The sequence below is a fragment of the Mesoplodon mirus genome, assembly GCF_964341445.2.
Source record: "Mesoplodon mirus genome assembly, chromosome: 1".
NCBI lineage: Eukaryota > Metazoa > Chordata > Mammalia > Artiodactyla > Ziphiidae > Mesoplodon > Mesoplodon mirus.
In genome coordinates, this window is record NC_138976.1 from 57,088,877 (window position 1) to 57,113,110 (window position 24,234).

General features: G+C 41.5%; 2 protein-coding genes across 2 annotated transcripts; both read left to right on the forward strand.

The window, feature by feature from the left end:
• Positions 1 to 10,690: 10,690 nt before the first annotated feature.
• LOC309802795 (interferon alpha-13-like) lies at positions 10,691 to 11,203 on the forward strand (the record flags this gene model as incomplete). The annotated part of the gene is made up of 1 exon (XM_082618674.1): positions 10,691 to 11,203. One exon carries the CDS (start codon positions 10,691 to 10,693, stop codon positions 11,201 to 11,203), a length of 513 nt encoding a protein of 170 aa, XP_082474800.1.
• A 4,894-nt stretch (positions 11,204 to 16,097) lies between these two features.
• LOC309813638 (interferon alpha-1-like) lies at positions 16,098 to 16,667 on the forward strand (the record flags this gene model as incomplete). The annotated part of the gene is made up of 1 exon (XM_082638700.1): positions 16,098 to 16,667. One exon carries the CDS (start codon positions 16,098 to 16,100, stop codon positions 16,665 to 16,667), a length of 570 nt encoding a protein of 189 aa, XP_082494826.1.
• Between the last annotated feature and the right edge of the window lie 7,567 nt (positions 16,668 to 24,234).

Consider the following 24,234-nt stretch of genomic DNA (forward strand, 5'->3'; position numbering starts at 1 on the left):
AATGTTTCTCATTGACTCAGATGCCCTATCACCCTTGCACATATGTCTTTAGTCATTTCAGAAGGCTCTTATTTCAATTTTAATCACAGAATTTATTGTATTAATTCAGCTAATACTTTGCCAGTAGTAATAAGCAAGTATATTATTCAGCTTCAGGGGCATCAGTCCCTAAGTAATGACTACCCTGTTATTTATTTATTCTGTTTATTTATTTATTTATTTCTGTATCTTATTTTTTCATATAAATATATTTATACTTACATTGTATTAAAATTTAGAAAATATTCACCTTTCCATTTCATTAAATTTGCATTTTGTTTTATTTATTAAATTCTTATGAGAGAAAACTTCTTGAGTTTTTTAAGTTCTGAAACCTACATTCTTACTTTTTTATGTAAATTTATTTCAGACTAGTATTTGTCCATTTTGTCCTCTGGAACTGTCCTACCACTTTCCTTTCAGGAAATGCTTGTCAAAAGGTGGAATTCCATGGAATTGAGGGAAGTCCTGGAAATTATGGAGAATGGTTAGTCCTGATGTCATAGGTGTAACTGATTTATACCACCAGGAAGAGTGGTCGGTACAAATACCTGTGGGAAGGAGTCAGCTCCTCGAGGGAAGCTGGTGACATATGGTGTTGACTAGCCGATCCTGGCACCTTCCTCCCACCTTCTCCCTGGTCCTGCTTTACTGAGCCATTCATCCCTTATGCATACATTCAGTCCCTCCAACTCACTGACCAGCCACACAGCTGCTCTGGTTCTGTGCAGGTTTCCAGCTTCAAGGTTTCTGTTAGAGTGAAAGCCACAGGAAGAGAGCACAAGTGAAAGGAGAGTTCTAGGATTTTCAAAACCTCTGAGAAGGAGCCAGGGTTCACGGCACTGGATCCCAGCTCTGCTATTAATAGCGGTGTGACCTTGACAAATAACACAAACACTAAGCTCCCTAGTTTCCTCATCTTTAATATGGGGACAATAGTAGTATTTTTTCATAGGATATTCCCAGGATTCAATGAGTAAATATACACAAGAGGCATAAAAGTGAGTCCGTCAGAAATAATCAGGACTGTTAGAGTCACAGAGTGGCTACCGTCAGGGAGGAGAAGGAGAGCTGCTCTGAGGTAGCAACTGGAAGGCAACATAAGAAACGTGCTAGGTCCTGGGCAAAATCTATTACTTTTAACTTGGGTGCTAGTTTCACAATGTATTCAGTGTGTGAAATTTCCCTGTGCTGTATGTTGAAGATACTTGCAATTTCTGTGTATTATACTTCTTTTTAAAAAAAATAAATTTATTTATTTATTTACATTTTATTTTTGGCTGTGTTGGGTCTTCGTTGCGGCAAGCGGGGGCTACTCTTCCTTGCGGTGTGCAGGCTTCTCATTGCAGTGGCTTCTCTTGTCACGAAGCATGGACTCTAGGGACACAGGCTTCAGTAGTTGTGGCTCGTGGGCTCTAGAGTGCAGGCTCAGTAGTTGTGGCACATGGGCTTAGTTGCTCCGCGGCATGTGAGATCTTCCCGGACCGGGGCTTGAACCCGTGTCCCCTGCATTGGCAGGCAGATTCTTAACCACTCTGCCACCAGGGAAGTCCTTGTGTATTATATTTCTGAAAGATTTTCCGGGAATTAGTAAAAATTCTTTGAGAAAGAAGGATCAGTAGAAAATACTTGGATCTACTTTCAAAATGAATAATATGGAAATAACAGAGACCTCAAATAATGCAAAAAGTCACAAACATTTTTCATTAATAATGTTTGTTGCTTCTTTAGTATGAGAAAGGCACAAAACAGCTTCTGAACTCTTTCATTTTTTGGCCTGTCGGCAGCAACGCAGAAGTAGGAAGAAAAAAGCAGGAGCTATGAAAGGTAAGGTTCTGCTCTCTAATCCTGGGCTCTCCCGGATTTGATCTTAGTTCTCTTCTCCATACAGTCCCAGGTCTATAATTGCTGGCAATGTCACCTCCTAGAGCCTGTACTCTCAGAAACTAATGGCCCCCCAGATGAGAGACTCAGAGCAAGAAAGCAAAGAAGTCAGGACCTGGGACATTTCTAAACCACGCTCTGCTCGTCCATGTGAAAGCTGGGCCATGGCACTTACCCATCAAGTGACAGTGTGAGACGTGGTGGAACCATGACTGTTTTGGTGGCAAAATTTTGGGTAATGACTCAGACAACTTAAGTTCCGTAAGTTTCATAGTCTGTGTCTGGGAGAGTCCCAGGATTGTCGTGATGATTGCCTGGGGCAATGTGTGTGAAAGAGCTTTAAAATGACACCGCTCTACACACATGGACCTTACTATTAGTGTCATTGAAACTCTGACCTCGAATTCTAGTTCCTGGGAATTAATCTTTTTTTTTTCTTTTTTTTCTTTTTTTGCAGTACGCAGGCCTCTCACTGTTGTGGCCTCTCCCGTTGCGGAGCACAGGCTCTGGACGCGCAGGCTCAGCGGCCGTGGCTCACGGGCCCAGCCGCTCTGCAGCATGTGGGATCCTCCCGGACCGGGGCACGAACCCGTGTCCCCTGCATCGGCAGGCGGACTCTCAACCACTGCGCCACCAGGGAAGCCCCCCTGGGCATTAATCTTGAAAGAATCTCTTCCCAGTGGAACAGTCTACTCAGCATGTTCCACTCTCTCTTTGCTTCCACTCTCGCTAGACACACCCAGGCTCCTATTTTTGGTTTGCAGAGCTCACCTGAAAGGCACTCATGTGACACCAGCCCCACCCTCTCTTCAGAAAGGTGATTCATATCTTCTGTCATCTCAGGCATCCCTCTTGCTAGCTGGCCCTGTGGGATTCCAGGGTCCTAGTCCAGCAAGAGGTTGACACAAGGGAGTCCCACTGGGAACAGAATATGGAAGGAAGACTTGGGGTCAGGCATCTTCTGAAAACAAAATGGTCTCTCTCAAAAACAGCAAAGTTCATTCTTCACAAGTAAATTGTTTCTTCTAAAAAAGAGTGTTTTCTTTTGTCTCTGCTGCATTTGGGGGAAGGATGCAGTAGTCCGGGAACTGGGGTTAGAGAAAAGAAGAGGTTCTTCCGTTCTGATTGAGAGCTTCTGTGTTTGAGGCAGAGGAAGGTTAGGGAGGGAGTCTGACAGTGGCCTTGCACACCCTCTACCATCTCAGCTGCCTTCATTTGTGTCATGATGAATACAGCCTTTCACAAAGCAAACACGAAAGCATAGGAACTTGACAAATGCTGAGGGGCTTTAAAAATTGAGAAAATCCATTAAAGAACGAGTCTCAGGAACTGGACTTCCCAGTCCTTCCCCTTCTCCATCATGATACTGATCTGTAAACAGCTGTGGGTTGGAATGTTTGGGGTTACACAGGCACATAGATTCCCAAATGTCCCAATCAGCCTCTAGGAACAGAGACAAGAAACTTCACATATTCCCCCAAACAGCACTGGAATTTGGCATTCCTGAGGTCTCAAGTTCAGAAGGAAATGGAACAAACCAGAGGACCCCAAATATTTTGATGGAGAATAACTTTCATCTAACTCCAAGGCCTTCTTGCATCCTCAGGAAGGCTGGGCAAAGTAGCTCAGCTCCCCAGTTCTCAATTTAGCCTTAATGAAAGTGTACAGCTGAGGACTTTTCGCCTTTCCTTTCTCATGGGACAGGCTCTGGAGCAGCAGGGACGCAGAACTCCTGGCCATGTTTCTGGTTGAGCAAGCAGGGACAAGAGGAGGCCAAAGGGGAGGCAGAGGCCTTCCCTGGTGGCGCAGCGGTTGAGAGACCGCCTGCCGATGCAGGGGACGCGGGTTCGTGCCCCGGTCCGGGAAGATCCCACATACCGCGGAGTGGCTGGGCCTGTGGCCATGGCCGCTGGGCCTGCGCATCCGGAGCCTGTGCCCGCAACGGGAGAGGCCACAGCAGTGAGAGGCCCGTGTACCGCAAAAAAATTTAAAAAATTAAAAATAAGAAACACTTTAAAAAAAAGGTGGGGGGAGGCAGAGCAGTATAGGGTGTTAGCAAACCTGGGAGTGGAACAGCATAGTCTTATCAGGCTTAGGAACGAGATCTCCATCTGCATCAGGTACTATAGCACTCAGCTCACTTTCCAGTTACACTTCTTATTCCCACCCAGTATCCTGCACACTGTTAGGGACATCATTGGTCCCCAGAGTTGTTAATAAAAGTGATAAATGTAATAAGCTTAACATAGTTGTGCCAGTAAAACTGTTTGAAAATGACAGTCTTGCTGCATCTTCTCTTGTGGGTTACTCTTGTCTTCTCAGGTGACCAGTAAATTTGTTAGCTCGGTATCGCCTTAGTCTTCCTTCAGCTTCATGCATGATTTAGGGCAATTGTTTTCTTTTTCCTATAGTACAGTTTTCTCAGCTTTGGAATAGGGATAATGAGACTACTATATTCCATTCAACATACCATCGCATGTTATATGCTCTGTATAATGAGAATATAACAAGTCATAAAGTTATCTTAAGTGAGCAGATTATTTTAAGCACCAGGGATATATTAAACATAGCAATGATAGTTGTTATTGTGACAGGTATGCACAAAGGAGTAAAAGCCATTATTTCATGTCCACTCAAAAGATACATATTTTTTTAAGATTTTTTTGATGTGGACCATTTTTAAAGTCTTTATTGAATTTGTTACAATATTGCTTCTGTTTTCCTTATGTTTTGGTTTTTAGGCCCTGAGGCATGTGGGATCTTAGCTCCCCAACAAGGGATCGAACCCACACCCCCTGCATTGGAAGGTGAAGTCTTAACCACTGGACCCCCAGGGAAGCCCCCAAAAGATATTGGTATAATGACATATTTGTGCCTTACTGAGCTCATAATTTTGTTATGCAAAAATTCTACCTCTGTGAATTAAAATAGGATCATCTTTTTAAGTACTGTGCAAAGCATACACACAAATTTTTAAATTCTACTAGCAAATGAAATATTCTCACAGATGTACCAAACACTAGATTACAAATACCTATGGATCTCTAGTGGGCATCAAAACAAAATGCAATCAGTGCATTGGCACAGAAGATATTTATCAATTTTAAGTAGAAAGTAATATATTAAGTTTACATTTACATCATACTGAAATTAAAAGCATTTTGATGCAAACAGATTACAAATTTTTATGCAACTTATCCATATAAAATGACATTTTGAAGAAGTGAATAAAACTCTCCAATGAAAAACCCTGATTATATATATATATAAAGCTGAATGCTTAATCTATGAATCTTCTAAGACCCTTGCTTAAAACAAATGAGAGGAAAAAAATATCTTGAAAATTGAGATTAATTTCTTAAGATACTTACTAAGTCATAAGATATTGCCAATAAGCTACATCTTACTGAAGTTAGAGATCAATGTGAAGCAGCCTTGGCTGACATGTCCGAAGCATCAGATACTTGTTATTATACCCGCCATTTTAAAGTCTGACCCTCATCTGGTCTCTGTGTCACCACCATCCTCTGCTTTTCTGCTCCTCCTCCTCTCCTTCCTTTGTTGACTGCTCCCTCTCATCTTAGGGAATTGGTGCTCCTCAAAGATCTGTGCTAGTCCCACACTTCATCCTCTCGGCACATATAGTCTCAACCTCCCAAATAGTTCCAAACGTCATCTCTATGACTGTTGACTTCCATATGCATGTCTTTCCCCAGGGTCACATCTCCAAACAAATGTCATTAGCTCCAAACCCTCATATTTACCTGCTACCCTAGATGATCTCCATACATGGCCAAACTTGACCATCATGCAATTACCTGGCAAACTCCCGCAGACCCCTGGGATGCCAGCTTACCAACTGCTCTTGCAGAAGCTTTCCCTGATCCATGCAAGCCCACATACTGCCAAGAACCTGTCCTTTCCCTGTCACAGCATTAACATTGCTTTCATTGAACACCTAGTTACCCATATCCCCATCAGACTGCAAGCTCTGTGACAGTGGGCAGGCAATGTGTCTACTATTTCCATTGTACCTGGCACCCACCACAGTGCCAAAAATACAAGGGAGAGTCACACTTCTTTATTGAAGTTTAAATTCCATGATTCTATAATATATTGCACAGTTTATTGATCATGCAACTGCTGAAACTGAATCAGCAACCATTAGACATGCTTTCTCCGAGAAAGAACAAGTAAAAGAGAATAGCTCCAGCTGCTATAACCTGTCATAATGCCTTGTGCATCGCCTTTATAACCTAGAAAGGGTTTCAAGCTAATTTTTTACTCTTTAAGGCCTGTCTCCTCTGACACGGTGCTCCATTAAGAAAGTAATATCTTTGTTTTATCTACCAATATATTAAAAAACACAAGTAAAATCCTGAAAGCAGAGATACTTCAAAATATTTGAAGAACCAATGAAATGAATAAAACTATCTTCCTTTTGGATTTTAAGGCAGATTAAAGGTTTAAGGACACTGATTTTCTTTAAGAGTATGAGTTAAACCTAACACTTAAAATATACCTTTTGCACCACCAAAGCAAAGGAAAACAAGACACAAAGCTGACCATATCATACTATGAAGAATAAATTTGGTAAATATAACAATCATCATAGAGAAATAACTTCTAATTATTACAAATTAAAGATAAATTTTCTCTCCATTCAAAAGTATTGTTTTCACTTACTGTTGAAAAACAACGTGCTGAGATGACTCGATGCATTTACAACTGAATCAGAAGAAAAGTCATCGAACTGAGTGAATATTGACGCGCTCGAGGCCACCTCTAAGCAGAGAAGACTGCATTGTAGAAGATTGGGTCCAGGTCTCCTTTTCCCACTCCTGGGTTCTCTGAGGTTGAACATACAGGGAAAGCACACTCTGATTTTCACGCCTTAACTTCCACTCTCATATTTTCCTGGGCACAGCAGCTGTGGACTTTCTTTTCAGATCGAGCCTGGTCCTTTGGAAGGAGTTCTTCAAAGTCAGGCGGGAGTCCTCATTGACCAGGAGGGTCTTTTCCTCCCCATCTCCTGCACCAGACTAGTCTCCAGATCTTCCCACTGTTGATCAAGCCCACTGAGGAATTTCAGCTGTTTGTGCTGAAGACGACGGAGAAGTGCCGTATCGTCTCATGGAGAATGAGGCAGCCTGAGCGTTTTGGAACTGGCTGTCAGCCAGCTGGTGCTGATGGAACCTGACAACCTTCTTGTCCTTCAGGCAGGAAAACAAAGAAGATTCTCCTTGTTAGGGGCAGGACTGTGAGGGTCTCCTGCTTTGTCAGGCTGTGGTTCTGGGCCAGGTCACAGCTAAGGGTGCAGACAGGGCTGGAGAACATCACCCTGGGTGTCCTCAGTCAGGAGGGTGGCAGGCCCCGGTGAGCCTGTGATGCAGGTGTCTGGCTGTGGGAGCCTGTATCCAGCTGCTCTGAGTACCTGCCTGCAAATGAGATTCTTAAATAGGCCAGGATTGTCATTTCTCTACTTATCCTAGTGTTGTTTCCATGTTTTTGCAATTTGTCTTCCATTTATGGGCAACATAGAATGTCACAACTTCAATTCTTTCATTACACTGGAAATTAAACACACTCCTGGAACATGAAAGAGTATCAATCCAACAGGATGTATTCATCTAAATGAGACCCAAGGTTGAAATAAAACCTGAGTCTCATTATATCTCTTTTTCAATTCTAATAAGAATACTTAGAGGTTTGACCCTGTACTCTATTTTGACACTTCTTAAATTGCACCAAAATACAATTAGCATCACCTCTCTGCATTTTCCTCTAAAGGGACTCATACATTAGATCTAAATTCTTCCACATTTCTTTACAGGACCATAGCTCACATTTTCTGACAGCTTACACATAATGGTGACATAAAAATGAACAGCAAGGGTGAATTCATGCAGTTCTCTTCATTCTGTCACCAGATATGTTCTGACTGCATATATATGTGACAATGCGCTTGGCAATGTGGATTCCAGGAAAGTAAGGCAGGGATGGTGACTGCCCTCCAGGGAGCAGGGAGGACAGACACTAGAGGCAGGATTAGGATGAAGGAAGCACCACGTGCTCAGTGCAGCTGAGGGCCAGTGCTCAGAGCTGATGAACAGGAGGGCCTGGGAGCAGCAGAAGGCTCCACTCTGACAAAAATCTGGGGCTCCTGAATTTAAATGACATCAGATTTTCATTTCCTCTTTTAAAAAATGGAGACAACTTTAGTTGTGGTCACACAGGACATTGCCTAGATCAAATAAAATAAAGTTTGCAAAGTACAGGCTGAGAATTTGAACAGGGTGAATGATAGCAGCCTTTTGTATTAATATAACAAATGGTAACCTGTATAGTCCACCCTCAGCCCAGCCAAGAGAAGCTCTCACTACAGGTCCCTTAACACTCAGGGGTCTGCACGTTGAGGCCCCCAAATGCAAACTCTAGGAGAGGGATTGCCTGTAGGCCTGCGAAGGAGTAGAGACCTAGTCTCCACCCTTAGAGCAGTGCCCGGTACATTAAGGAGAGAAATCCTACGGCATCTGAAGCTCTTTGCAGCATCTAAGAAAGTGTTTTGACCTCCTCCTCACAAAAAAAAAAAAAAAAAAAAAAAAAAAAGGCAGCTCTGTGACTAGTACAAATGAGAGAAATAGTCCTTTTCCTCACCCTATTTTGTTTCAGACCACCTCTGGTGTTAATTTTTAAGACACAGATTAAATTGTACTTTAAAAACAAACACATAACCTCAGAGAAAAAGATCAGATTTGTGGTTACCATAGCCAAGGGGGTGTGAGTTGAGAAAATCAGATGAAGGCAGTCAAAAGGGTTTTTTCTTCCTTAAAAAAAAGACATTAAAATAATGTTGTAGAGACCAGGAAAATGGTTAGAAATATATATATGGGGGAGAGATGATGAGAAGTAAAGCATTCCTAGATTTTCAGCCATGGAACAGCACAATACTCTAATTCAAAAGCTATTTCCTGGGTTAGCATTAGGGCGACGTTAAGCTAGTACTTCTCTTAAGCACGAATGGTAAGAAGGCACCAAATCTAAGTCATCAAGATAAAGGATGTTTTAATGCAATACTTTAAAATGAAAATTAATACCAAAATATGCACGAGGAACAAAATATAAAAATTTTAAGTAAAGAAATGAAGTTGACCTCCATTTGCATGGCCCTGACAGTCTTACAAAGTAAGCCTTCATGATGAAATGAAATCTGGGCAAATTCCACTCAGTGTATAAAATTCTTACTAAAGAAAAATGAAAAAGTCTGACCTGCTAAATGTCCTCAATTGCTTGTACACACCAACTCTTCTTTCTAACCTTATAGTCAAGGTGAGGTCCTGGGAGAGACATTTCAGGAACATGAGTTAAAAATCAGTTAAGACTATCACGGGGTCATTAGAAATTGTCAAACACGGTAATTCCCTCAATTAAAAACAAGTGAAAAAGTAATCTTGAAAATATTAATGAGTTGGCTTCCGTTAAAGATAGAAAAGTAAAACTGTATTAAATACTTGGGACTTCCCTGGTGGCGCAGTGTTTAAGAATCCAACTGCCAACTCAGGCGACACGGGATTGAGCGCTGGTCTAGGAAGATCCCACATGCCATGGAGCAGCTAAGTCCATGTGCTGCTACTACTGAGCCTGTGCTCTGGAACCCGTGAGCCACAACTACTGACGCCTGCGCACCTAGAGCCTGTGCTCCTCAACAAGAGAAGCCACCACAATGAGAAGCCTGCGCACCGCAACGAAGACTGAACCCAGCCTAAAATAAATAAACCCAGCCTAAAATCAATAAACAAAAAATTAATTATATTAACTACTTTAGTATAAAGACAATATAGTTTAAATAAAGTTTAATAAAATGCTATATTTTAATATGAAAATATATTTTAATATTCTATGCTTAATGTTGAAAATATTTTAACATAAATTTATAAAAATATGAAACATTTAAAATATTTACTTCAAATGATATGAATTAAGTTAAATATAAAACTAATTTTAAAATGTAAAAAATAAAATGCTGTGAGTTTTTTAATATTCCTACTTTTCAGATATTCAATACTTTCTCCCTCACTTTAATGCTGTATCCTTGAAAGACACCATGAAGTCCCAGAGCATCTACAGGGGCGCTCACCTCCCGCGTCCCCGGCCCCGGTGGTGGCCGCGCTCCGACTCACCTCCCAGGGCGTCCCCAACACCGTCCTGTCGTCCCATCGTCGCCGCCGCGTTCCCCCTTCTCTGAACCTTCGCTGTCTCGCGCCAGAAACGAGCCCGAATCTGAAAAATCGGCTCCCCATTCTCTGAGGCGGGGAATCGCTCTGATTCCCCACCTCAGACCGCTCAGAAGACGGCTTCTTTCTCAAAAATTGCCTCGCTCAAGTTTCTGTGAGAAAATAAAGCGCAAAACTCAGGGGAAGCCCCGAAAATGCAAGGTTCTGGCTCCCAGCCAGACAAAAATGTCTCTGGCGAGGCCGCGACAACGCTTCCTCTTCAACACTCAGCACCGCGAAAACGAAGGTCTTTTGCGCACTATGTTGACTATTAAAGCAGCCTCAGTTGACTGTTTGGCTCTGTCTCGCAAGCTTCAGGAGACGGCGGCAGACCGCAAACTCAGTAGTGGGCGTTTCCCAAACAAACCCTGCGCCCTCTATCGGCCGCCTAGGGAAGGACGCTGTCCACAGTTCCAGGGAAGGAAGCTTCCCCCTAATTGTTTGGCGGTGCCCGCGCGCCCCCCGGCGGCCATCTAGTGAATCACTCATTCTCAATGGCCCAGATCTATTTGCTAGTGGCAGGACTGATGCTCTGCTCCATCCCTGCTTGCTCTCTTGGCTGGAACTTGCCTAGAAGCCATAGCCAGGAAAACAAGGACGTCTTCCAACATTTGCAACAGATGCAAAGGATCCCCTCACAGTGGTGCCTAAAGGACAGAACCGACTTCAAATTTCCTTGGAAAAGAGAGACTATCACCCCAATCCAGATGACTCAAGGCACCTGTCACCACCACCTGATGCTCCAGCAGATCTTCAACCTCTTCACCACGGAGGACAGCCATGCTGCCTGGAACAACACCGTCCTCCATAAACTTCTCTCTAGCCTTCATCTGAGGCTGCACCGACTAGAGCAGATGAAACAAGACAATCTGGATTGTCGAGATTTGGGACTTGCTGCCCGGGAGTATTTCCATGGAATCCATGCCTACCTGAAGGCAAAGGAATACAGCCCCTGTGCCTGGGAGGTTGTCAGAGTGGAAATTGAAAGGTGCCTTTCCCTTATGTAAGAATCCTCAAAGAAATGTCAACTGATACACAATATTTTTTATACTCGTGACACTTCTCATTCAATTACATTAGTGTTCAAGTCCAAAGCAATCTCCACTTGCGTTTCCTCACAGGCTGAAAAATGTCTGACGTGAAAATCATGATTTTAATAAAGGTTTTGACAGAACACAATCTCTTTTCTAGTATAAATAATTTTATAACGTAATTTAACAGATCACTTTAAGTTTTGGGAGGGGTATTTGCTATTTCAACATATGAAGTATAGAAAGGTTTTTTGGATAGTGTGGTGTTAGAGACATTTGTCAGTTGACTTAATGCTGACTGCTGTCACAGGTAAACAGAATGCTGTCAGGAATTTGATCATAATAGAATCTTATCTTTCCCTGGTATACGAACACAAGGCAGGCATACATGATCAGATGGATGTTCTAAGTTGCTCTCCAAAGAGTGATTCGGGGACATGGGTAGCCCCTGTTTTGTGGATTTTTCCATCATCAACAGGTGACTCCAAATTTTTCTGCAGTATTTGAGTCTATTCCACTCAGTGGTAAAGGGAAAAAGTCTGGTGCATCACATGGGAGGTTTTCAAGGGCCAGGACTATACAGGGCAAGAGCACTTCTGCTCACATTACATGGCCTGGATTTATCCTCGTGGAAATCTCACTACAAAGAAGTTGGGAAGTTATTGGATGACTAATGGACAAGGAGACAAGTTCAGTGCATAAGACCACTTTTCATCTTTAAACTACTTGTCCTAATGAAGTTCTGGGTGGGGTGGAGGGGGACAACTAATGTTCTTGCTTGCACACACATCATTAAAAAACAATCAGACCCACAGAGAAAGAAAAATATCATTTATATGTGGAATCTAAAAAAAATGATACAAATGAACTTATTTACAAAACAGAAATGGACCCACAGACTAACAGAAGAAACTTATGGTTACCAGGGAGAAGGGTGGGGGAGGGATAGTTGGGGAGTTTGGGATTGCCATGTACACACTGCTATATTTGGGATGGATGGCCAACAGGGACCTACTGTGTAGCACAGGGAGCTCTGCTCAATATTATGTGGCAACCTAGATGGGAGGAGAGTTTGAGAAAGAATGGATGCATGAATGCGTGTGGCTGAATCACTTTGCTGTACACCTGAAGCTAGCACAGCATTGTTAATCAAATATACTCCAGTATAAAATAAAAAGTTAAAAAAAATCTCATCCTCCAGTTCTGCCTTAAAAGAAAGAAAACAGTCAAGTTTGGATGTTTATTCTCAGACTCAGTGGTATTATGATTTCATGCATTTTTATTGTTCATTTGCTGAAATAAAGAAAATTTTATAAAAAACAAACCCACAGGGCCTCCCTGGTGGCGCAGTGGTTGAGAGTCCGCCTGCCGATGCAGGGGATACGGGTTCGTGCCCCGGTCTGGGAGGATCCCATATGCCGCGGAGCGGCTGGGCCCGTGAGCCATGGCCGCTGGGCCTGTGCGTCCGGAGCCTGTGCGTCCGGAGCCTGTGCTCCGCAACGGGAGAGGCCACAACAGTGAGAGGCCCGCGTACAGGAAAAAAAAAAAAAAAACCCACAATCAGACCCAAATTCTTATTCCACAAGTTCAGCTTGGGGAAGATGACACGGATGTCACTCAGAGTTCACAGCATCATAGAATGTTGGAAAGAAGCATTCAAATTGATGCCCAAAGGCATAGCCTAGGAGGCTACATCCACAAATGTAGACACAAGTTGTTTCCTTATTGCCTGAGGGAGACGAGAAAAGTATGATCAGGCAGCTCCTTGCAAGTACTTGAGGATGACTGAAGAAAAGATGGAGAGCGACTCTTCCATTTGTGTCCAGGCACATGATTCTCATCCTGATCTTCTAAGTATTGAAAATGCAAACTTGAAGAAGAAAATATTCCTGCAAATGATCTTTAAAAAAATATCTCACACAATATTCCATTATCACTTCCCTTGTAGAACCATGAAGAATTTCCAAAGTCTCTGTAGATTATCGTCCTCTCATATCATCTATCTAATATATGTTGGTATTGTTCCTTCTCCTATTACTATCATCACTGGTCCCTTCAGGAGTATGGATTGAGCTCCAGAAATGACAGGGACTGGACTAGCTGTCTAGGAAACGGGGTTGGGTAAGATGGTGCCTCTCGCTTTAGGTATTTTACAGACTTCTGGGAGGTATTCTGAGGACACAATAGGTCAGGTCAGGTCTTACTATTTGGGCTTCTTCAACAAAAGAGCATAGAATGGGTAGTTTGTAAAGAGCAGAAATGTATTGCTCACAGTTCTAGAGTCTGGAAATCCAAGATCTGGGTGTCCACGTGGTCCAGTTCTGGTGAGAGCTTGCTTCAGGTCTCACACTGCAGAGTTCTCCTTGTATCATCATACAGCAGGAGAGGGAGGCATTTATCTCTGACCTCTTTGATAAGGGCACTAATTCCATTTGTGAGGCCTCCATCTTCACACCCTAATCAAGTCCTAAAGGGCCTGCCACCTGATACCATCACTTCAGAGATTAGGACTTCCAAATACGAATTTTGTGGGGACAGAAACATTCAGACCAGAAAGGGCATTGAAGGCTACATGTCTTGGCATCCAGAAGAGAGAATATATTCATGTAAATAAAGAAGAATGAGCCATTTATCAGGCCAAAAGAGCAGACCGAGGACTCAGAATCCAAACTCTTCATTTTCAACCTGCAGTAATGCTTTAATTATTATGTGTCAAAATTTGGAAATCAAACTGAAATGGACCCCATTGTCCCCTGGAAGGGAATGAAGACACAAGATGAAAATGATCGTTCATCAACGTTTGTGAGGAGTCTCCAAAGAATCTCAGTATATAGATAGTCATTGCCACAGCCATAATGATCCACCGAAGAGTAACGTGGTTAATTTTCTGGTTGCTGTGACCTGTGTGAATCAGGGAGAGTTTGAATTCAGATATGTGGCTCTGTATGTGACACCAAGCTGGTTATTTTCTGTCATGACCTAGTAGAGGACAAATTAGCGACAAGGCCATCCTCCTGAGTTTAATAGAGTGCCGGGCAAAGGCTGAAAATTGTGCTGCTCTCACAACTTGAATCCCCAGAGCCATATGCACCTTAAAGGAAAGAGAATCCTAGTGGTTCTAGCAACAAACTCAGTAGGCATGACTGATACCAGTAGGAGTAGAGTGGGAATACTAGCCACTGCCTATTATAATCCAAGCAAATAGGACCGTGATAAAGGAAAATAGCTTGGTCATTCGTAACTGCTTTCCAGTGGGAGGAGAACATCTGAGAGTCTGCTTTAGTTAAAAGTACCTGTTGCATGATTACACTGGGCCTGGTGCCGAGGATACTACAGAGAATACGACAGGGTCCAGTTGCTACAGAGCTGATTTGCGAAAGATGGTCACATCACTATTATTTATTGAAAGATCAGAATTGGAGAGGGCTGAGGCCACAGAACATCCACTGCAAAATAAAAGAAGTCATGATCAGAGTTGAAGGTTAATTCTTTCCATGATACCAATCAATATTTATCCAGTTCTCAATTAATTACAAAGATGGTTTTCTTTTGTTTGAAAAGAATAGGCTTGGATTGGAACCTCGGACAGTCCTTTGGGGAATCTGAAATTCAATGCAAAAATACAGAGAAAGATTCAAATCGATGATGATTCCTAAATCATCTGGGAGCAGATCACTCCCACGGGTGCAAACATTAGTTCTTAGGGGTGCGAATAAATCTTAGCTACTACAATGGTGGTGGTACTCCAAAGCTCAACCCTATCCAGCAAAATCTCATTCCTTTGTATTCATTTTTCTCTTTGGGTTTTCTTGTGTATGAGACGAGAGGCATTGACATTGAGTGCATGGAAGATACACAATATGCAGGATCAGTGCTACAAGCTATGGCGGCTTGATGTTTCATTAGAGGACTTTCTCTCCATCATATGCTTGAACTCAAAGTCATAGTGTGAGAGGTGGCCTTTGCTTACTTATAAGCTGTCCTTGTCTGTCTTGTGGATTTTGCTTATGTTTGAACCTCAGTGTGATGAGGGCATCGGGAATTAAGCACAAATAGGTTGTATTTTAGTATTTAATTCTAAAAAAGTTACCTAGGAGATCAATAATTACGTCTAGTCCTAAAGAGAAAAAGTTGTTGACAATATCTAGATGAATATCTAGCAGCTAGTGAAGTTAGAAATCATTTTATGATATGAATCAAAACTAATAATTACCTACAAATAAATGTTAAGAAAATCATTTAAATTTTCAATGGTTTTAGCAGTTTTGATAGATTTTTAAATATATCTATACATTGGTATTCTTATGAAGTATTTGTATAAATTTTTATTGAATATGTAATTTGATACATTCCTATTTATTAAGTAAATGTATTACATTAAAAGTCATTCTGCACACTTAACCAAAATGTTAAATTAACTGCAGTAGCTTTTACAGTTAATTTTTAGCCTAAATCTTTTTGTCATACTCACCCCTGCATCGAATAAAAAGAATAATCTTTTCACTTTCTTTTTCTATTTATAAAGTAGAGATATGCATGGAGTACATATCGATGTACACAGTATATCTGTGTATCAAAATTTCATAGGGAGGCCATATGGAAAGAAAATATCTAGAAAGCCTCTGGGGGCAGGAGAAGGGGGGGCAAGGAAGAAAAACAGTGGTTGAGAAACGCTGCCCTAACCTATCTGGAGAGTGCAAAATGAAAAGCAAAAACAGAAGTAGAAAGTAAGAGGGAACATTCAGAAAATGGAAACCAATTCATTCCCATTTAAGACCCAGGCCTGAAGGAAGGTCTTCAGAGAACCTAGAGAGCAGGGTTCACAGAATCACCCACCTCAGCCAGGCCGGCAGCATCTGCAAGGTCCCCGATGGCCCCCACCGTGTCCTTACTCCTGGCCCTGGTGCTGCTCAGCTGCAACTCCAACTGCTCTCTGGGCTGCGACCTGCCTCAGACCCACAGCCTGGCTAACACGAGGGCCCTGATGCTCCTGCAACAAATGAGGAGAATCTCCCCCTTCTCCTGCCTGAAGGACAGAAATGACTTTGGATTCCCCCAGGAGGCGTTTGGAGGCAACCAGTTCCAGAAGGCTCAAGCCATCGCTGTCGTCCATGAGATGATCCAGCAGACCTTCCAGCTCTTCAGCACAGAGGGCTCGGCTGCCGCTTGGGATGAGACCCTCCTGGACAGGTTCTGCACTGCACTTTATCAGCAGCTCACTGACCTGCAAGCCTGTCTGATGCAGGAGGCGGGGCTGGAAGGGACTCCTCTGCTGAAGGAGGACTCCATCTTGGCTGTGAGGAAATACTTCCACAGAATCACTGTCTATCTGCAAGAGAAGAAATACAGCCCTTGTGCCTGGGAGATTGTCAGAGCAGAACTCATGAGATCCTTCTCTTCATCAACAAACTTGCAAGAAAGACTCAGGAGGAAGGAATGACACACACCTGCTTCAACACGGAAATGATTCTCACTAACGAGACCACACTCCCACCTGTGCTGCCATGTCAAGGACTCATTTCTGCTCTCATCATGCCCTGAATTGAATTAATTTGTCAAATGTTTTCAGGACTATTAAGCAACATCATGTTCAACTCTGCAGGCACTAGTTCCTTACAGATGATTTATTTATCTATTTAAAAATTTATTTATTTAACTATTTATAAAGTTTTAACTTATTTTTTGTTTGTATAATATTATGTGCAACTTTAAATTGTGGTTAAGAGAAAAAACAAAAAAATTATTTATTTATTTATTTATTAATTTTTTAAAAATAAATTTATTTATTTATTTATTTATTTTTGGGTGTGCCGGGTCTTCGTTTCTGTGCGAGGGCTTTCTCTAGTTGCGGCGAGCGGGGGCTACTACTCTTCATCGCGGTGCGTGGGCCTCTCACTGTCGCGGCCACTCTTGTTGCAGAGCACAGGCTCCAGACGCGCAGGCTCAGTAGTTGTGGCTCACGGGCCTAGTTGCTCCGCGGCATGTGGGATCTTCCCAGACCAGGGCTCGAACCCGTGTCCCCTGCATTGGCAGGCAGATTCTCAACAACTGCGCCACCAGGGAAGCCCGAGTCTATTTATTTTTTGCTTTGTGCATTAAATAAATTTTAACCATAGAAAACTTTTTATATTTGTTTATTCTTAAAAAAGAAACACCGAGCCTGAATGTGCAACCTGATTAAAGATTTGCATTAAAGATGCAATTCATTTACATCATTATGTAAATGATATGATACACTAGTTAGCGTCATTATGATACTCTAGTTAGAAGTAAATATAAACTTCGTCTAAGCCAGGTTGTATGTTGCCCTCAGGATATAGTGGTGACCATAATGAATGTCCTTTGATTTTCTCCTCTGATTTTGTTAACCAGGTTATAATAGCCTTGTAAAGTGAATTGACTAACTTTCCATCTTTTCCATGTCCTATTAAAATAGGAACTAAACATGTTTTACTGAATAGTTTTATGACATTCTCCACTTTGCTCTCTCTTCAAGACACTTCAGTGTGGACCTATGTTGCCCTTTAAAGACTTTTGATACTGAATTTCTATTTCTTTTGGACAGCACACCATGCTGAAAAGAGTCTAAGAAGATCCTCATGCATTGGAGCTAAACTTGCTAAAACAGTATCTAAGTTTTATCAAAACAAATTGTATTCTATTTCTTTCTTGAATTTTATTTTATTTATTTTTTATACAGCAGGTTCTTATTAGTTATCTATTTTATACGTATTAGTGTATATATGTCAATCCCAATCTGTATTCTATTTTGATTTTTATTTGTCTCCCTTTGTTTACATTGCCTACCAATGTGCTCAGGAATATATCAGGTGCTCGAATTCTTGTCAGGAGAACTTATGAAATGAACCCTCAGCAAACAGTGCTGAGACAACCCCTTGCAATTTGATAGTCAGAAGCTCATCAAACCACATATTCCTAGCATAGCATTTATTCAATCAACAATACTTAAATTCCTACCATGGGCTGGACGCTGTGCTAATGACTGGGCATACGAAATTCAGACTTAAAAGTCTAATCTGCTGGAGGAGCCAAAAATTAGCTATCAGTTACACAACAGGATGATAAGTGTTCTAATGGAAGCACTGGATTTGCAAGGCAAACGCATAGGCCTGGAGCCGCATTGTAAAGTGGAGAGACATTATCAAAGAATGGGTACTTTAGGACTGATAGATGGATATAGAAAGACACTTAAAGAACTGGACAATGAGAAAAGGGCCAGAGACACTGTGCAGGCCATTTGGAAGCAAGAGCTAAATCAAAGCGTTGACAAAATTGGACATTTTAAAAAAATAAGAAATAAAAAAGAAATAAGGGCTAGGAACAAGACCAAGTTTTCCTCCCTACCAGGGATCTTGAAATGAGAGATGGGAAAGTTATACCAGGCCTTGAATGTTCCTGCTGAAACTTGGAGACCAGGATGCTATTGTTAAATTTTGTACCAGAGGGAGGGAGAACTGGGTGCAGTTTCCTTAGCTGTTAAACTGAGATCATCATAAAACCACTTCATAAAACTGTGGTGAGGATTAATTGCTTTAATTTATGTAAGGTGCTCAGAATGGTACCAGGCAGTTACTAAGTGCTCCTTACTTATTAGCTCTTCTATTTGAATCTGGTTAGAAGATTAGTTCCTGATGTTCTGGGTCTGTGGTCAGGAAGATGAGGCAGTTCCAAGAGAGCTGTTCAGGAGGCATTTTAGTGCCAGGTCAACCACTGGACAAGGGAGAGGAGAAATAGCCATTCACTGGGATGACTGAGTCAAGTGCGTTGCAACAAATATCCCAGAGTTCCAGACAGAAGCATTCATACTTGGCTCACACGCCAGCTGTCTACAAGGACGCCCCTTCCTCCACTGGTTTCTTGCTTATCCCTTGAGTTTAGGAGCTAAAAGTTTCCACCAGAATGACACAGGCATCTTGCAGGCAGTCGGAGGAATCCTCTGCTCTGTGCACTCAACTCAGCCAAGACGCCAGGCCAGAGGGGAATCCCAACCTCAATCTCCAAATCCAATTTGGCAACTTGCATTTAGATTCCTTCACTTGTTGCCTCAAGTTTGTTGCTATTTTTGCATTCCCCGGTTCATTACACAATCCCTGATGATGAAAGAAAGCTAAAGTTCCTTGTAAGTTTGAACTATGTAGAGGGTTTTGCTTTCCGCTGTTTCACTTTAAAGAAGATTCAGAAACTGCTTCAGAGACAGGAAACTCACACAGAACACATACAGTAAGACGTGCCCACGTGTTAGCAGAGGGAAGGCAGCTGATGCTTGCTCAGCAGCTGCTGGAAATGTGTTGCCCATTTAATTCTCTTCTCAACCTTAGGCTGGCCTGGCTCAATTCACTCCTGAGAGTGATTGTAAGAATTAAGTAAGTCCAGCTCAGAGAATGGCCTGCTATTTGAAGGGGAAAGTAAATCCAGGCTTGATGTAGATGGGGGCATGTTCAGAGAGGGCCAATCTGGAATGTCCAGCAGCAGCGGGGTCCTGGCAACAAACAGTGAGAGACATGGGATGGGCAGCTCCTGCGTGTTCCTGGGCCATCAACCTTTCGATGGGAGCATTCTGAGGGTGACGGGGGGTGCAGAGTGTAGGATCCTCTGGTTGTGCACATGCTGGGGGAGTTCGCTAGAACTAGGCAGGGCCCTGAGCCAAGTGGCCTAGTCCCAGCTGCATGCTGAAGTGACCAGGACAAAAACTGTGGAATGAGTCTAGTCAAAGGCCTGTGACAAGACATCCAGGATGTGAGAAAAGGGAAGAGAGAAGAGGTTGAAACCAGTGGCACTTAAGATCTTATCTGCATATTCAACCTCTTCACACCAGGTCGGAGGCCTGAAGGTGGAGGTCTGTGTGTCACCAGCTGTTGGCTGTGGATACAGGGAAGCCCCAGCCTGGACAGAATCAGCCTCGGGTGCTGAGTGAGGGTGAGAGCGAGGCCGCACTGGGAAGACAGATGCTTCCCTCAGGCTGGGTATGGACTTCTCCATCATCGTCCCTAAGTTTCACAGGAACTCTCTAGGCCACTGAGTAAAATTTCTCCAGTGAAATTAGGACTCTTGGTGAGATTACCGCTGATGAGTGTGGAGAGTATTGTTTTGGAACCAAGCTCCTCCTCCTCTCCTGTGCCCTCATTACCTCCCAACCTCAGCCTTTTTCAATGGACTTTACTACTCCAAACATAATTTCACACCACAGTTGCTACCCAAGGTCAGGAAAAACGGTCACATTTTTTATCCCGCGATTTGAATACAACAACCAATAAAGAAAAAGACGAATGTTATTGTAAACCCATAATACTCATCTTTGTTAACCACCCAAATAGGTACTTGTAAATATTATCAACATCAGCAGTTTGCAAAGGTTTTGGTCTCAAGACCCACTGATACTCTGAAAATTATTGAGACCTCAAAGAGTTTGTATTTATACAGGTTATATTCATTGGTATTTACCATGTTAGAAATTAAAACTGAGAATGCTTTAAATATTTATTCTTTTAAAAATAACAAAACCCCATTATATCTTAACATAAAAACACTTTGATGAAAAATAACTACAGAATAACTACAGTTTCCAAAATTAACAAAAATTAACAAAAAAGTCTTAAAGTTTTGCAAATCTCTTGAATGCCTAGTTTAATAGAAGGCAGCTGGGTTCTCATATCTGCGCTGCATTCAGTCTGTTGTGATGCATTGCTCTGATTCAAGTCTTTGAAGGAAATCCAGTCTCACGCAGACATCCAGTTGGAAAATGGATGATCTTGAAGACCCCAGAAAGAGTATCTGGGAACCCCTGGGGTCCTCAGACCACACTTTGAGAGTCACTCATATACATTTATCATACCAGATTGAAAGGATACTTACTGCCCAGAGTGAGTTTGAATTTCTGTTCATCTTCTTCTTATTGTCCAATTCTGCTTATTTTCATTATAATTTAGACAAGTAAGAAGTATGGGAAAACATTATACTCTTGTGGTTGCTATTGTCCAGGATTATCAGCTAAATGATTTACATAAGAGGAAGTATGCGTGCACAGTTTTGATTCTTGTTTACTAACCTCTTTTATTATTAAGTATAAAAATCATACACAAAAGTGCACAGAACAGTAGCACAAATTTTAGAATAATTAAAGCAAATACTTAGGTAACTACCAACCAATAAAAACAGTCAGATTTTGCAACATTCTGGAAGCCTCACCACCGATCACAATCCTTCATGGACATAACTCCTACCCTCCTCATTAAAGGTGACCACTATCCTGAATTTTATGGTAATCACTTCCTCACTTTTCTTTATAATTTTACCCTAAAATATAGTCTACTTTTGCCTATTTTAAAATTTTATATAAATGGAATATGTATGCTTTGGAGTTGAGTTTCTTTCACTCACCACTGTGTTTGTGAGATTTATCCCTGTTTGTGCATACAGTTGTGGTTCTTACTTTTCATTCTTATTAACAACCCTATTATAAGCACAGATAACAACATATTTATCCAGACAATTTTAAGGGATATTTGGGCTGTTTCTAGTTTGGGACTATTATGAATAATGCTGCTATGAATATTCTTTACTTATATCCTGATGCAGATTTACATGATTTTTTTCCAGGGTAAGTGCTAAGAGTCGACTTACTGGGTCATAGGCCGTGCATATTTTCAACTTTGCTAGATAATGTTTTTTAAGTAGTTGTACAAATTTACACACCAAAGAGCAGTTGCTCCATATGGTCATCACACTTGAGATTTTCAGTCCTTTAATTTTTTTACTTGCAGGCAATGTATTTGTTTATCTAAAAATTTGAAAAATCAACCAAAAACATTTAGACACAGTGTTTGCAAAGTTGGCTGGATAAAAAACCAAAATTAGTTATTTTCGTGTGTGTGTGTGTGTGTGTGTGAAAATGTAACAAAACAGTCCATTAAAAATTAGAAAATGTAATGAAAAAATCATTGCATTCATACTTGCAACAATAATAAAGCATAAATATGTTGAAATAAACCTCAGAACGACTGTGCAAGATATATAATCAAGCCAGCAGCAAAACTTTACTGAGAGACATTTTTAAGATAGTCCAATGAAATGGCAATAGTTGCTTTTTTTTTCTTTATGAAGTGGTTAAGAAATGTTTGCTAAATAAATATTTGTTCACTAAATGAATGTGTGTCTTTCAGGAGAAGGCTGGCCTTGACAGTCTCCTATTGCAGACTCTGATTTCCCTTCTCACTGATGCTCACCGCCTCATCATGTGCTTACATGTCCGTTGCTCACTTCCAAAAAGAATAAGTTGGAGAAGTTGCTTAATCCTCATTGATGGTCAAGGTGAAAAAAAAAAAAACACAACCTCAGTGTAAGAGAAAAAAAAGTTATATTTTTCATTGGTTTCTGGCCATCTTATTTGAATCAAAAATTCATCTATAGACTTGTACTTAGAGGCCCAAGGTGAAGATAACTTGCCCTGTCAATGCTAGCTTTTTAAAAAATTAAAGTCGACACTTTATTCAGATCTCCTTAGTCTTTACCTAATATTCTTTTTCTGTTCTGGGATATCATTTAGAATATGCCACATTACCTTTAATTACTATGTCTCCTTAGGCTCCTCCTGGCTATGACAGTTTCTCAGTAGTAGACGTTTCATGTTACTGTCAATGGTATCATTTTTATTTTATTTTTTATTTTTTAATATTTATTTATTTATTTATGGCTGCATTGGGTCTTCGTTGCTGCATGTGGGCTTTCTCTAGTTGTGGCGAGCAGGGCTACTCTTCGTTGCAGTGCATGGGCTTCTCATGGCGGTGGCTTCTATTGTTGCGGAGCATGGGCTCTAGGTGCATGGGCTTCAGTAGTTGTGGCAGGTGGGCTCAGTAGTTGTGGCTCGCGGGCTCTAGAACAAAATCTCAGTAGTTGTGGCGCACGGGCTTAGTTGTTCCACAGCACATGGGATCAGGGCTTGAACCTGTGTCCCCTGCATTGGCAGGTGGATTCTTAACCACTGTGCCACCAGTAAAGTCCTGTCAACAGTTTTGGTATCATTTTTAAATGTCATTTTCCAATTTTTTATTGCTACTATAAAAAGAGGTGATTGATTTTTTTTTTCTTTTTTTTTTTTTTTGCGGTGCGCAGGCCTCTCACTGCTGTGGCCTCTCCCGTTGCGGAGCACAGGCTCCAGATGCGCAGGCTCAGCAGTTATGGCTCACGGGCCCAGTCGCTCCGCGGCATGTGGGATCTTCCCAGACCGCGGCACGAACCCGTGTCCCTTGTATCGGCAAGCGGACTCCCAACCACTGCGCCACCAGGGAAGCCCGAGGTGATTGATTTTTAATATTGATCTTATTTTCAATGACATTGCTAAATTCATTTTAAAATTCTAATAGTTTATGTATTCTTTTGTAGTTTGTATGTACACAATTACATCATCTGTAGATAATGATAAAAATATCTGAGACAGTCAGCAAGAGATTTGACTAGGCCCCTCATGAAGAAAATAGCCAAATGATCAATAAGCATACGAAAAGGTGCTGAACCTTGTTAATAATCAAGGAATACGAATTAAAACTATAATGCGATATCACTATGCATAACTAGAATGGCTAAAATTAAGCAGACTGGCAATACCAAGTGTTAGCAAGAGTGTAATGCAACTGACATCCCATACATCGATAGTGAGAATATACATTCGTACAAACATTTGGAAAATATGTTTGTTATTAACTGCTAAATCTGAACATATGCATATTCTATGACCCGTTTACTTCATCCTAGGCATATAGCCAACAGAAGGCTGTACAAATGTGCACCAAAAGATACCAACAAGGTTTTTCATAGCAAAATTAATCATAATGACAAAATCAGGAGGAAAAAATTCCAAATGTTTATCAGTAGTGGAAAAGATAAAACACTGTGGCATTTCTGCATGGATATGACACATTCCTTCAAATTAATGAACTATAACTGCACACAAAAACATAGATGAATCTCGCAGACATACTATTGAGTGAAAG